The sequence below is a fragment of the Pieris brassicae genome, chromosome 3, assembly GCF_905147105.1.
Source record: "Pieris brassicae chromosome 3, ilPieBrab1.1, whole genome shotgun sequence".
Lineage (NCBI taxonomy): Eukaryota > Metazoa > Arthropoda > Insecta > Lepidoptera > Pieridae > Pieris > Pieris brassicae.
Window position 1 is genome coordinate 21,113,114 of NC_059667.1, and position 15,822 is coordinate 21,128,935.

A 15,822-nucleotide genomic window follows, 5' to 3' on the forward strand; every position below is an offset into this window, starting at 1 on the left:
ACAAATGATCATGAAACAGATACAGAATCTGAGGCCCAGACCTAAAAAGTTGTAGCGCCATTGATTTTTTTATGGGTTGTTTGTAATAGAGACTCTGGGGCCGTGGGGTTCAAGTGTCCAGGCGCTAATTATAGATTTAAGTTGGCGCCTGGTAGATAGTACTGGTGACTCCAGAGCTGGTGCTTTCCTCGCTCAACGGATATGTATCGCAATACAGCGAGGAAATTCTGCCAGCTTTAAAGGTAGGTACTGCTGTAAATAATTTATATTTCATTGTTATGGTTACTAATAAAGAAATTCAGTCTTATATCAATGAGAAAACAAATGTAAATAATTACTTTATATTTGTGTGTTGGGTATAATAACATTTTGTCGCTTATCAATAATGGTATATTTGAGTACTTTAACTGAGTCTAACTAAAATAATATAAAATCAGTGAATAAATATTTTAATATACACACTTTCTCGGATCATCGCGACACGAGTTCGACAGTATCCAAAACTAAGGTATAATATAAATAGGTTTGTAATGCTAATAAATGCCAAAATATTCAATTTAAAAACGTGACTTAAGCTAATACTAAACTCAAGTCTCGGAGCTCATTTGCTCACAATAAAAGGTCCTCCTGGGCAAACTCGTTCAAGTAGGTTAATATAATATATATAATGTACGCAGGTGGCCTCTATAAATATTAATTTTGGAATTAAAGGTATTAACGAGTAAAATTAAATAGCAACTCTCTACTTAAGTATATGTATTTAATGAAGGCCGAAACTTTTTTTCCTATAGAATATTCCTTAATAGATGTGGAAATACCACCAGCAGAGCAGTGTTGGCCTAGTGGCTTAGGAGAGCGAATCTCATACCCGAGGTTGTAGGTTCGATTCCCGGCTGTGCACCAATGGACTTTTTTTTCTGTGTGCGCATTTAACATTCGCTCGAACGGCGAAGGAAAACATTCTAAGGAAACCGGCTTGCCTTACACCCAAAAAATCGACACCTGATTGCCTATTAGATTGACAAATGATCATGAAACAGATACAGATCTGAGGCCCAGACCTAAAATGGTTGTAGTGCAACTGGTTTTTTATTTTTTTAGTTGACGAAAGAAGAATTTAGGAATGATAGTTTATTTAATTCACTTGTAGTATAAATGAGATGGTGATGAGGAGTTAACAAAAATATAATAGTTTTTGTATTATTGTATAAATCAACAAGAGACTGAAATGTCTCAATTATCCGCGAAAAAACCATATTAGTGTTATAAATATGGCTGAAACATAATCTTGGACATTTGTAATTTGGATCATCATTCATGGAGAGAGACGCTTCGTTTAGTAATTTTAAGCCAGTATTTTGTATTCTATCGCTACAGAACATTATTTAGTAAATGTCCCGATAGACAAACATTTTATGTGTACAGGTTAAAAAACATATTTCAAAGACAATGTCAAGGTTATAGTTTATGGTTATGCCATTTTGTCGTGAACCTTGTAACACATTTATATAATTTAGAATATTTGCACTGGCAGACATTTTTTTTTATATGTAAAAACAAATTTTCATTTTTATAGATTAGTATTGAATAATGGAAGTTAGTTAAACTGTGGGCTTTGCTCAAAAATATACCGTGAGAACTATTGAAATAAACAAATGAAACATTTGAATTAGTTAACTTACACGAAATGAAAAATGATGGCCTAAAGTAACAATTGGCTTAAAGGCTCAATCTTTGCCTGCTGAGGTGTTCGCCTAGTGGCTTGTGCGTGCAACTGTTCGAGCTGTCGTATGTTCGAACCCCGCTTGTAATTCTACATTCGCCTTTTTTATACATCCGCCCCAACGGCAAACATCGTGAGGAAACCGTCTTGTCTTAGACACAAACAATCAACGGTTTCAGGCGCAGGAGGCTGATAACCTACTTGCCTATTCGATTGATAAATAATCATGACACAGATCCAGAAATCTGAGGACCTAATACGGTTGAAGCGTGACTGATTTATTTATATAAAGGTCTCAAAAGGCCATCAAATCTTCAAATTTGTGGATTCAGCTAAACGCTTTAACTAATATAAAATAAATAGCTGATAGGGTGAGTATTGGTGACATACATGATCAGTGGGTGGGTGAGGACGTAATTACGAGGATACAAAAGAGAGTGCTTAGGTAGCTTGGTCACGTAGAACGGATGAATGAGGAGGGGTTAACAAGTAGGATACACAAAGCAACCCTGGATGGTGAAGTTGTGTTGGGTAGGCCTTGTTTTACATACCTGGACCAAATAAAAAATCCGCGTTTATTTTATTTACTGCACAAGTCGTTATGGGACAGAATTGCCATCTAATGTTCTAATATGTAACTACTAAACGATTACATCAACCAATAGCGTGTTTTTTTCTCGATCTCCCATACTTTATCTCTCGATCTTTCTCACTTGCTTGCTCTCTACTCTCGCTCCATGGCTATTTGCTTCATGCAACGTTCCCACTTTCTCACTCTCTCTCTCTCAATCGGTCTCAATAGCTCTCTCCCTATTCTTCGACAAAAACGCTGCACATCTTGATGCTAATATTATTATAATTGCGTTTCATACGTTAAAAAATGAGGGTATCATGGCCTAAAAAAGTTTTACCTCAAAAAGCGGATTACAGAATCTTACCAAAGGAACTCCAAAATTATTAACTGTATTTTGAGGTTTTCGTGTTTCTAATAATAGCATGACCTATATTGTAGCGTGAATTATTTACGAGCTGTTCATAAAATTATAAATATCACGTCGTCTACATGAAAACTAGAATTACACATAAAAATATTTTAAATTATGTTACAAATATCGCATATAGGTTCGTGGAACGGTCTAAATACCATAGATTTTACCATTTAAAGCGACATTAAAAGTAATTTAAAAATTAAACTAACGTCAAAAAAAACTGTCAAAAACTATAAAAAATAAAAATCAATGGCGCTACAACCTTCTTAGGTCTGGGCCTCTTTCTGGATCTGTTTCATGGTCATTTGTTGGTCTAATAGGAAAGTAGATGATCAGCCTTTTGTGCTTGACACACGCTGTCGACTTTTTGGGTTTAGGGCAAGCCGGTTTCCTCACGACGGTTTCCTTCACCGTTCGATCGATTGTTAAATGCGAACATAAAAATAGGATCTCCGAGGATCGGACCTACGAACTCAGGGATGAGAGTCACACACTGAAGCCAGTAAACCAACACTGCTCAAAATCTATAGAATTTATTTTTTACCTAAGTACAACATATGTCTTTAGAAATGTGTACGTATCTCAAAAACTTCTGAAGCGATTAGTGACATAGACTACAAATAACTTGATAAAGGTAGATAATGTCTGTGTCAATAATTATTATCTAAATAATTAAACACTAGTGCGTGAGCTTTGTTGGATAAATGTTTTATATCAAGGACAAGCTTTCCGTGGTAATAAGTAATTAAATTAATAACACATACAGGCTACTTAATTATACAACACCTGTTTTATTTTTATAGTAATGTTTCTATTTTAATGTTAACGTTGTTTATTATATAATGTAAATTGAATATACCATTACGTACTACTATAGAACTAATTTTTTAATATATTTTTTTTATATTACTTTATGCCAGTTTCAAGTAAAAGAACTAAAATTTAAAAATCTTGAAATATATATAGACTCCTTGGTGCATTGTTTATTTTTGGCCGAAAAAGAATTTAATAAGGTGTTGAATAATAGTGTTATGAATAGTGTTTGAATGTATATATTTTCATTGATAATGATTGTTTTAGCAAATTAGAAGCCTTCCTGTGGCTTAAGTTCAATAGAATATAAGATATAAGACGCTTGCCCCAGGGAACAAAGTCGTAAAGCACTATTACGTTGTTTTAATGTTTTCTCATTTTTGACTTCTTTGGGTGATGTGTGTATTTTTTCAGAATTTTTGCAAAGCTTTTTATTATAAAAAAAAACACGAGAATGTCGATATGAAAATTATTTTGTGCACAATGTTAACAATGAAACAATATTAAAACGCTTTTGCTCTTCAGTCTACTTTGATAAATTACTGTATTATACATTTAGTTATTTTATAACAATATAACAACACTGTTTAAATCAGACTCCCCCAAACTTTTTTGTGTCGTAGACCCCTTGCCATGTTTTCCGTGTTGGGTAGACCCCCTACTTTCCTGATATTCATTTCCTGTAAATTTCTAACTGTAGTGAAGTTTAGTGTTAAAAACCTAAAGTAAAAACACATGTTAATTTATACATTTATTAATTGAATTTAAATTAAAACTACTCAAAATAAAACTTTGAATTTTTCCTTTTCAAGACGAAACGAATAAACGTATATGTCCCACATTCGTATTTATAGAGTGACGATTTGAACAAGTCAGTGCAAGGTAGCGAAGCTCTGTGACTGCGACTCTCAGGTTTTTACAAGTTCAAAATGTATTGCGACCACAAAGCGAATACCAACATCCAACTACTTACACAATTTTATAAACATATACAATACTTTTTTTACTTCATTAGTACTTTTATAAATATTGTATACGTTTTGATATTATAAGATAGTATGATGTATGTAAATAGGTACTATCAGTGTATGTGTTGAGATCCACTATCGTGGATCCCCATTTTCATTTCATGGACCCCCAAATATTTTTTCGCTGACGTAGACCCCTAGGGGTCGATATAGACCACTTATACATTAATATAATTTATAAACCTTACCTATTCCTCACATTAGCTCCTTCTGGATCAACTCTTCGCTTTTTACGTCGGCAAAGTCGAGCTATGTGTCCCCATCCAAACCTGGAACATAGCGGTCTCTCTTCCTCTTCCGCTAAATCCATACTTCCGTTCATAGAGTAAAGATAAATAGATGTATTAAGATAACTAACAATTGAGTTATTTTTTGCCTAATAAACAGCTGGAAAGCTTATCTTTGTTAGATTGTCAAAATTAATGGAGATATTAAAATATGATTTCCTAATGGTCCTAATGCCCTGTATAATTACACCATAATAGTTCCACGAAGAAAACACGCATAAATGATCGATTGTCAATTCATTATTAACGCTTAGCTATGTAATAGGGTGATTAGAAAATTGGAGTTGCATAGCAGTCTATATATTATAAAGGGGTTTATTTATTGTATACGCATTTAAAAATGTTTCTTATGTAAGTATCACTACTCAGTTTACGCAGACTTTTTAAATAAATTTGTTATATGTTCTAAATCACATTTTTTGTCTTTGTTTCGGTTATTATGTCAATTGTCAAAATAGTTTACGCGCGCTTTTTTTCTTAGTTTTGGCGCCTGCAATCAACGCTACGGCAAAAGGGTGACTGATCGTTGTTGCCAGCGAATTATTGACTTCACAAGGAAGCCGTGCGTGCGTGCACAGTGACATTTCTGATTTTGTTTTTTTTAGCAGGATTTATTTCTGATACGTGCATGAAGACGAACATGTTTAGGGCCAAAGCCAAAAATCTCATCCTGGAAATATAGTATCATAATATCTACGATGTAGTAATCTTATTTTTTTAGGTTTGTATTGTTATTTTTCTCTTATTTTGAATTTTAATAAGTAACCGACTTTTATAGAACAAACATTCCAATAGATAAAAACTATAAAATTATCATATAAGCCTTTTAAATTGTGCATTTAGGTATGTTTTATCTTAGATTTCATTAACCAAAATATATCAAAATATGTGTAGCTGTTTAACAAAACATAATCGGGTTCATTGTGATTACATTAGTGTTAACTTTACTGTCTATAATACACAGGGGGCCTTGAATAAAACAAACTTATGATAATATATTTATTTAATAAAGTATAAAATTTTACATATTAAAAAAATAATTTAAGGTCTAATAATCTCTAATAATCAGCCAAATCAGCTGGCATCAGCTAGATGCGCAGGTGCTTTTTATTACATTAAAAGTATTTTGAACACGACGAAAAATCTTGTCAAGTTACATGCTGAAGCCCAAACGAATATTTATCATAACTAAGGACAGAAACGAAACAAGTCGTTTCTGAATGATACCAGTCATTGCATGCTTATATGACATATGCAGTTCCTTTGTCAACCACTTTTTTCTTCCTATATATAATAATTATGGCGCATAACTAATGGGTCTATTTCAGTCAAAATAGTGTTATATTTTTTTGCTTGCTTTGCTTTTAGTTGCTTTAAAAGTTATGAGTATGAATGATGCAATTTTTTTAGTAAAAATTGGTTTATGCTCGCATGCATTTCATTCTCTTAGTAGCGGGATCCAACTTGCACTTCTCAAAGGGACTACACTTTTGGTTAGCGCAGTAAACTCCTGCGCCTCCAGCTGAAGATAAAAACAAGAATTAGATATGTTTTAACAGTTACGTATTACGTTTTAAGAAATATTATTTATATCCTTCAACAAAAGAGTGTAACAATTCTTAAAAGGCCGGCAAAGCACTTGTGAGCCTCGTGCCCTTTTCATGCCTGTTATACATATACATATGTACTTAGTCTGGCTATAAATACTGTTACAATTGAAAATTAACAAAATATTACATTTGAATTGAGAATTTGTCACTTTTATATAATTGTTTATTACGTTTTCTCAATTTGGCGCCCATAGTGTGGTTATAAGGAGAACCTAATCGCTGTGCATACGTAGGTATGGAGCCAAATGCAATTTTAAAATCTCCATACGCTTGGTATTAGTAAAATGTTTGTGTACCGGGCTATTAATAGGTACAACGAGATTTCCTCAGTTTGTGACAGAAAAAGATCTGGCCGTCCATGTAGGGTTCGTACGAAAAAGGTGGTCAAAGCAGTAAGGAAAAGAGTTTGATGAAATCCAAATAAACAAGCAGAATATTTTATCTCGGGAGATGAAGATAACGCCTAGAACCATGTCGCGTATTTTAAAAGATGACTTAGGACATATCTCAATAACGAGAAAACTAACTATGTATGTTTCAGAATTTCTGATCAAACTCAACCACCTAATGATTTTAAAATTAAAATACATCACTGCGATATGCAAAGAGACAGTAACTGTCCGTGTCTTCCAATAGCAAAAGTTAGCTCTATCAAATATTTGGGCATTCATATAGACGAGCGACTATCATGGTATCCCCATATAGAGTCCATGACTGGTAGATTAAGGAAACTAACATATATTTTTAAAATTTTGCGACACATTACATCGGATATAATACTGAAAAGAATTTACATAGCACTTGTTCAGTCCGTACTGACATATTGCATAAACATATGGGGAACGGCCAGTAAAACAAAAAATTTGGAATTGGAACGGGGACATAGGGCTCTATTAAAGGTCATGCTGTTCTGGCCATACAGATTCCCATCGGAAGAGCTTTATCATCTCAGCCAATTACTTTCCGTTAGGAAGCTGTATGTCCTGAGTCTAATTTTAAAATCACACAGAGCACTACCATTTGATAGTAGGCTGTTCTTAAAAAGAAATAGGGATGTTGTCGTCGGTCAGACCGTTAGGACTGACTTTGCGAGACGCAATATGCAAGCAGACTACATCTATAATAAATTAAATAGGCTGCTTAACATCTACCCGCTTACCGTCTACAATCTAAAAATACGACTAAAGGACTGGCTCATGAACATACCCTACGCAGAGTTGGAGCTTCTTGTGAGGCCTAGTATGTACAGACTTTATCCATTCACTCACTGACTCACTCACTCACTCACTCACACATTTGCACTCACACACTCACTTATGCACTCCAGTGTGTTGATAACAGTAAAAAATCAATAACAAAAAAAGAAAAAAAAAAGTTAATAGAAGATGTAACTAAATTATATATAAATTAAATATTTTAAGGAATGTATAACTAAGTTTGTTATGAAAGAGCTGGAAACCCTGACACAGGTATATTTTTTACTTAAAAGGGTTCCCAAATCTTACACATTGTAATGAAATTGAACCTTAAATGAATAAACATATTTTATTATTATTATTATGTAGCTTATAAGAGACGTACTGGTCATTTCTTAACTGATAATTTAAAGAAGAATTGGGTCGTAAAACCGAAACAACTACTGAAGCGATACGCAAAGAGAAGTCACAGAAAATTTTTGTTTACGGATAAGATTTTTTTTACAATTGAGCAACATTTTAACAAAAAAATGACCGTATTTATGCTCAAAGCTCTAAGAAAGCTTCCCAATAAGACGACAGAGTGCAACGTGGGCACTATCCGACATCATGATGGTTTTGTAGGGTGTTAGCTATGAAGGAGTGATTGAACCATACTTTTATGAAGAAGGTATCAAACCATCAGCACAAGTGTATCAAGTTTCCATTCTTGAGAAGGTAATGAAGCCCCTAAACAACACGAAGTACAAAAACCAAGAATGAGTGGTAAAAGTACGTGATGGTGTGTATGTGGCGTGTGCTCATGATGCAGGTGTTTTAGTGATAATGTAGGTTTAATTAAAAAACTCACTAACATTGTGAATACTTGTCATTATTTCCACCGCCATGTGCAGCTAAGTCAACACAGGACTTGGCATTGCAGCTGTTCGGGCAACATGCCTTGCCATGACTGCAGTCGTAGTTGTCATGACATTTGGGGCTGCAGCCGTAGATCTTCGATGGCAATGGACAGTTGCCGGCAGCTGGAAATACAAATTAATATAACATTAACTTCATTATCAGTTTAATTTTTGATTTAAGTTTTAAAATACTTTCTGTAGTGAAACACTCAACTCAACACTATGCTGGCGGGAACTACACTTTAATAGTATTGAGAATATTACTATACCTGTATCAATATGTGTTTTTAAAGCAATATATGTAAATACATATTAATACGAATCCTGTCCTAAATTAACAAGAATGCATAACCAATAAAAAAATTCATGAAACAAACAACAAATTAGGAAATCAATCTAAAGAATAACATAAAAATAAAATTAACTAATAGGACTTATCTCAGTACAATCAACGGACAATAAAGAAGATCCGTTAACCTGTCATTAGTTAACAATAGTAGTGCAGTGAATCATGTGTCCTTTTCAGAAGATTTAAGATATCGTAATACTAGTATCGCTATAAAACAATGGTGTTAGTCCAATGGCAAAGAAGTTATACACATTAAAAAATAAAAAGCTTTGTCCAATAAACAAAACTAATTCTTGGGCTGGGCCACCATTCAAAGTTTTAATATTAATATTGATAATTTTGTACAGTTACAACAAAAACTGTGTTTCACTACGTACTGCAATTGTCCTTGTAACGCGACTCTCTGATAATGTAAAAAACTTACGGCCTGCTTCAACGTACGCTGCAATGAACACCACAGCAAGCAATGTCACAATTCCAAAGGAACCTGAAAAGGAAACAAAATACTTGTAAATCTGTAATAAACGGATTTCCGAACTCACTTATGACTTAGACCCGTTTTGACATAGACTAAAGAATGCATTATCGACTAATACCGACGAGGGTTGCGACATAGGTTCACTTGTGAATTTAATTATTAACATTTACAGTACAAAGGGCTCTTATAATCGATTGTGTTGCCATCAAATTATGATATAAAAAGTTTAGCTTTCACTCGCGCTAAGACATAAGCATATTATAACATATTCGAAATAGAGATCGAAATTGGCCTCCAGCGACTTTTTCATGTCAAAAGATCCTTGCCTACTTCGAGGCTCAAGGAAAATCGTACTATAAAAATGGTATCGAAACATTGCATGCAACATCGCCTTCGAATACAATTTTATTGAATAATCGTATTAAATTCTATTAAAAAAAGATTTTTCTATATAGGCCTACGAACTTTTCAGCCCACAATGCACTGAACAAACATTGACAACGCTGTGTGAACAATACATCAGCTGTCGCCATGAGAGCTGGACGCAAGAGGGATGCTGAATGCTACCTGCAACTATTATTGCTGATTTAAATTAACTCGTTGATCAGCTAAAGAAACCTTCCGAAGTTTTAATGGTAACCATTAAAACTTTGAATGATTAATAAAAAATAAATGAATCAAAACTTTTATCCTGTTTCATAATGCTACATGGTGATTAAAGCTACCAAGATGACAGTAAAAAATGGTATATAGATAAAAACTTGTCTATATAATTCAGACCTACATGAGTTGCAATACATAAGATGAACAAGGCATTATTCATAAGGTCAATGGGGTCAATGTCGATAAGGAATTGTTTTTCCTTGTTTAAAACGACATTACATTATGACACATTAATAAGTGAAATCCCGTATTAAATTGGTTGTCTTGAAGAATTAAAAACCCCCTTTCCTTATAATAAACATTAAACAACGTGATATAAAATTGCCAATAGCTCGTATCATTTCGATACTAAACCTGACAAAGCATTCTGGAGTTACAACTGCGTGAACTTTCATTGCGATTTTAGTAAATTTAATTAATACGTTCGAATAACACGAAACGAACGCTTTGAGCGTCTTTGGGTATATATATATATATATATATTAGCAATTACGACGAATATTTGAAAGAAAAAATCTTCTTTTATTCACTTTTGTTTGGTTAACATATCCTTATATGTTTACAAGTAAATTATTGTTTTTAAATGTTCAGTGGAAAATTGTTTCCTAATCAACGACACTTAGGATTATCACAGACTCAGTAAGCTTATTTAGTTATTTATTGCGTGTGTAACGATAAATAATTTTATGAAACAGGCGATTTTAGTTCACATATAAGAGATCTATCAGGCAATTGGATGTTGGAAAATATTATATACAACAATCGTTGACACTTGACCAGGTATTGTGTGTATGGGAAATGCAATAATCTCGTGCCATTTTTCTAGATTATTCTCGAAGCAAATCGTGACGAGGTTAAACGGCTGTAGTATCAGAAAAGTTAATCTATTCGATGAACAATTATTTCTCTAAACGTCAAGTTAATGCAACCGTTGTTATATTTGATAATCCTTGAATTATAAAGATGACTTGGAACAGTTGAAAGGTCTTAGAACTTCTTATTTGCCTAGGACATATATTGTCTTGAAAAAAAAATTCATAAAATGATTATTTTCAAGTACTTACTCTCTTTTATACGCCTCAACTGCGGGTAATGGAGCTTAATACCTACGTTGTTTCGTATATTAGATATTCATTATTAATTTTAATGATTATTATATTGGTATATTTTTATTTTTGATTATTTATGAGTAGTGTTGGCCCAGTGGCTCAAGCGTGTGACTTTCATCCCTGAGGTCGTAGGTTAGTTCCCCGGCTGTGCACCAATGAAATTTCTTTCTATGTGCGCATTTAACATTCGCTCCAACGTGAAGTTGAAGTGAAGTCGTGAAGGAAAACATCGTGACGAAACTGGCTTGCCTTAGACCCAAAAAGTCGATTGCGTGCCTCAGGCACAGAAGGATGATCACCTACTTGCCTATTAGATTAGCAAATGATAATGAAACAGAGGCCCAGACCCAAGAAGGTTATGGCGCCATTGATTTATTGATTTTTTTAATCTTTTTATTTTATCACATAGATTTACGTTGACTAAATTTCATAAGAATCCGAAAAGGATTATGATTCACTTAAAAATACATACTAGAACCAACTTTCTACCTATTTACCTTAGGAGGCTTTTAAGTATTGTTACGACTTTTTTCTTTTCTAACGTTACGATGCGGGGGTTATTTTAATATTATATTCAACTTTCCAGTACTTTACATCACATAATAGTAACTTTTAAGTATAAAGAGTCACTGGGTGGTCACGACGTTTTACTATTGGATACAGAAAATGTTACGGTACGTATCAGGGGGGGGGGGGGGTTCAAGAATGTCCAAAAATTGCGTGACGTAATACTTGAACGCTCCCTTAATTGTTGACAGTTTTCCTAAATTTTAAATTGTACTATTCATAACCCAATTAGAATACTTTCTCAAATCATTAGTTTAACAACAAAATATGGATAAAAGTATTGGTCATGAACGATTCCAAGGGCCTGGGGGAAACAGAACATTAAAAAGAGGAAATTATAGAGCACCACTAGCAATTGCTTTATGCTCCAGCCTAATCAGGATAATAGCGGATTTGTAAATCATTCAATTGGATTAGGTAGTACTTAAATTTGATTCAAGGTCTAATTGTGGGCGTAAGCCGAGTTTTATTCATGTCATTTGGAAAGTAATCTCGGAATATTAAATATAATTTGTTTATTTTGTCCCTAAACATTGTATAACTATAATAAATACAAAATTGGTACCTATATGTAAACAACAATTACTTGGATACTAATAGTAAGTACGATATTATGTTAAAAATACTCTATGACCATAAATATTCTTCATTTTATTTTTAACCAGCTGACCTTGAGACATTTTCTAAAGAAAGGCTAACTTTTTAGCCTTTGCTACCATAAGAACTTGTTCTCGCATCCAGAAAAAAAAACTAAGTAACCTAAAACTATTTTTTTTCTATATTTTACTTTCGCAGAGTTTTTGAGAAAATTACTGGAAAAAGAAATCTTTTTGCGATTCCTTTTTATTTATGTCGATATGCATTGCATTACACATCTTTGAACGAGGTCAAAGGATATTACGGCAACAAATTTCTCGTTCGTTAATAACCTTGTTCTCTGTATTCAAAATGTTGCCTTTTCGTTCATTATTTTAAATAGACGGTAAACCTAAATATACGATAAGTTCCTTCTTTATTGTAATAAATACTCATTTATGAGATCTAAGGAAAACTTTAAATCTAATAGATTATTAATACATTGTAATAGAAAAAAAAACTAAAAATGTTATGGTTTTACAAGTATTATAAGTACTATTGCTATCGTCTCGATTTAAATCGATCTTTCTCGAGTCACGCTTTGTTTAGTTTAGATAATTGCTAATATTATGTGAATAACATATTTACCCATAATTTATATTTTGCATAGTATTTGACTACTAAAATATTTAAATATAATTAGCAGTATTATCGTGATTTATAAATAATTGACAGCTTATTCTTCAAACTTCTTGATTGATTGCTAGATTTGTAACGGTTTTACTATAAAGGTTTGATAATCATTATTCAAACTTATTACTTACCAATTAAATTTAAACACTAATATTTAAAGTTTTTTGAAGTATTCTTTGTAATTTACTAATTTTACGTAAGTTAATCGAATAAACACCGAATAAATTTTCTTCAGGCTAAAACTTATATCTAGTTTTAGAAAATTTAGAATTTAGAAAAAAGAAGTTAACCGTTAATCGAAAACATTTTAAACTTTTTAATTAATTATAATTTTGATATTTAGACAGTGACGAGTGAATATGTACCTATGATTGTTTTATACCGTTATGCCATTTATTTTCCCTTTGTTTATAGTTTCCAGTTTGTAAATAAAAATAAATAATAATAATATATACGTTTTTAATAATCATATATATTTAAAAAGCATTTTAATATATTTTAAGTATATCCTAGGGAATGGAAGCCTAGCTTAGCGTTTAAGAACCGGGACTATAATAATTGCTCACCCATTGTTTGGCAAATTCACTGGTACTACGTATGAATGTTGTTTGATTACTAACGCAACAGGTATATGGAAACTGGTATTATAGCTGTGAAGTTCGTGTGTACATGATATTAATATGTGTATAGTGCCACTACTACAATCGCAATCGTATTTTCTAAGAGTCTAAACATATTCAGTGTAAGCCAGGGAGAGAAAAAAAATCACTGAATACATTCAAAACTTACGTTTAACGTACATTAATCAATAAAGCTTTTTATTAATTTGAAGTTTATTTCATTAATCTTAATTCTTTAATCTAAAAAGAGTAGCGTAATAAAGTTGTTTCAGTTTTGAGATTTGAGGTAAGATAAGATTGATCTCATAAAATACAGTCAATCAACATAAAATATTAATCATTAAATTCCGAAGTGGTTGGAGTGATAATTAACATTCGGGGTGAGCGTGATTCAATAACGATCTTAACCCTTATATATTGCGGTAAAAGCATAACAAACCTAAATTATTTTATATGAACTAAGAATAGTAAGTATGGCGTGAATTTTGGAAATTATTCCAGTAAAGAATTATATTACTTGTTAACTGATAAAATAAAAAGAAATGTGTTTATTGAATTTATTGTGGAATATAAGATACAGGTCAACTTAATCCACATTATTAAATTTGTAACGCAGACATCAACAATTATTATATCCGTTTCATGTTACCTCAATTGTCTTTGATGCTAGTATATATTTTTTTATTTCAGCGCCATCTAGACTACATTATATCGTTAAAGAAAGTTTTCCATAGAGTATAGAAGTAATACTTATAAAGCTAGAAAAATATTGACGCCGTTTTATTTTTGACACGCCCTCTGTCCAATGATATGAGAGTTAAATTCAAAAAATTCAGTTTGTTGTTGTGTCTAATCGGAAACTGATTGTAACGGGCGTAATTTAAGAATTATTCTCAATTTTACAAAAAAAAGATTAAACCTATGAAGAATAAGTTGAAAATTTGTGTCTAGATATGTTAGTGTCTTGTCTTGTGTAACATTTTTGTACAAACAATTGTTAGTGTTGCGATGGATCCCTTCACTCAGGTAGGATTCGGCTTTTATAAGACGTTATGCATCCTTGAACTTTGTTTTAATTTAAAGTAACTGAATTTATTCTTTATAACGAATTACAGCGTATGTTAGAACGAGCGCGTGCCAGACAAGAGAAAATTGATCAAAAGCTTGCTAATTCTGGTCAATCCGTACCAAAGAGAAAGCCGTTAGCCGAAAATCTACTCAAAACTAACTCTTCTCCAGTAAAATCACCTTCTAAGCCCGCCAGAGAGTCAATCACATCACCCAAACGCTCAATCAAGGAAACTGTTAACTGTAATACGCCAGTAATAAAGAGGGTGATAGAGAAATCGGATCGAAAAGCCTCATCAGCCCAGAAGGTTAAAAACGATGTTATAGTGACGAAGAAGGAGTTCAAAAGTCCAAACCGTGGCAGTTTGACTAGAAGAAACTCCGATGTTTCTGTTGAAATTAATATTTCACACAGAAATGACATTCAAATTGAAGTCCAAGTGGAGGAAAGGGATGCTCCTATAAGCATTGTATATGACTCTTCGTTAGAAAGGGGCAGTAATGTACAAATTACAGAAATTGAAGGTAAGCAAAGGAATAAATAAAACTGTGAACCTATAAAAAGTAGTGGAAACCTTTTCAAGGAAACTTCATCATACAATCTACTCTTATTTTGTTGATTTAAAAATATGTTAGTTTCGTAGTTACAATCCTTATTATTGATTTCCATTGTACCATCATTTGTATTAGTCCTTAGTACATTTGATTTATGTTATGGTCTTGTCATTAAAAAGGTATAAGCTTGGCTTATTATTGTAAACTACACATTCTAAGTTCATTAACTTACACTATGTAAATGTTTCCTGTAATTATTACTCATTAACCACTGATAGTGCTTGACAAATTATTTGTAAACAAAATTAACTAATGTTCTCATGGGATCGACTTCAAATACAACAGTTTAAAGTGAATTTCCTGTGTTTTTAACCAGTTGGTAAGTTACTTGTAAAGTTTTGTGTGTGTGATTGTTACTATTACATTTCACTAAAGCCTTAGAAAGAATACAACACTTCAGTTATCTTAAAGACTCAAAATTATTATGTGTTTTCGTAATTCTGCTAAATTTATACAAATGTTTATTCTAATTAAATCAATTTTAGCCAAGCTTATAGTAGAACTTCAGCAATTTGTAAATGTTTATATATTAACTTTAA

The 15,822-nt window shown here is 32.5% G+C and overlaps 3 protein-coding genes across 5 annotated transcripts in view; 1 reads left to right on the forward strand and 2 right to left on the reverse strand.

The window, feature by feature from the left end:
• Window positions 1-4,863, reverse strand: part of LOC123707825 (protein tyrosine phosphatase domain-containing protein 1-like) — a 32,851-nt gene extending 27,988 nt beyond the window's left edge. Inside the window, exon 1 of the mRNA XM_045658180.1 lies at window positions 4,742-4,863. Within this exon, the coding sequence (XP_045514136.1) occupies window positions 4,742-4,863 (122 nt within the window). The remainder of the gene's footprint in view (window positions 1-4,741) is intronic.
• A 1,387-nt stretch (window positions 4,864-6,250) lies between these two features.
• Window positions 6,251-13,675, reverse strand: LOC123707662 (WAP, Kazal, immunoglobulin, Kunitz and NTR domain-containing protein). Its single transcript, XM_045657922.1, has 4 exons — window positions 13,547-13,675; window positions 9,319-9,381; window positions 8,501-8,668; window positions 6,251-6,362 (listed from the first exon to the last, which is right to left on the reverse strand). The coding sequence occupies exons 1-4, from the start codon at window positions 13,548-13,550 to the stop codon at window positions 6,262-6,264; spliced, it is 336 nt and encodes a 111-aa protein (XP_045513878.1). The 5' UTR covers window positions 13,551-13,675; the 3' UTR covers window positions 6,251-6,261.
• Window positions 13,676-14,431: 756 nt separating this feature from the next.
• The window catches only part of LOC123706707 (anillin), a 50,346-nt gene continuing 48,955 nt past the window's right edge, over window positions 14,432-15,822 (forward strand). For all 3 annotated transcript variants that reach the window (XM_045656069.1, XM_045656070.1, XM_045656071.1), the window contains exons 1-2: window positions 14,432-14,626; window positions 14,716-15,193. In XM_045656069.1, the coding sequence (XP_045512025.1) occupies window positions 14,609-14,626; window positions 14,716-15,193 (496 nt within the window). In that variant the 5' untranslated portion in view covers window positions 14,432-14,608. The remainder of the gene's footprint in view (window positions 14,627-14,715; window positions 15,194-15,822) is intronic.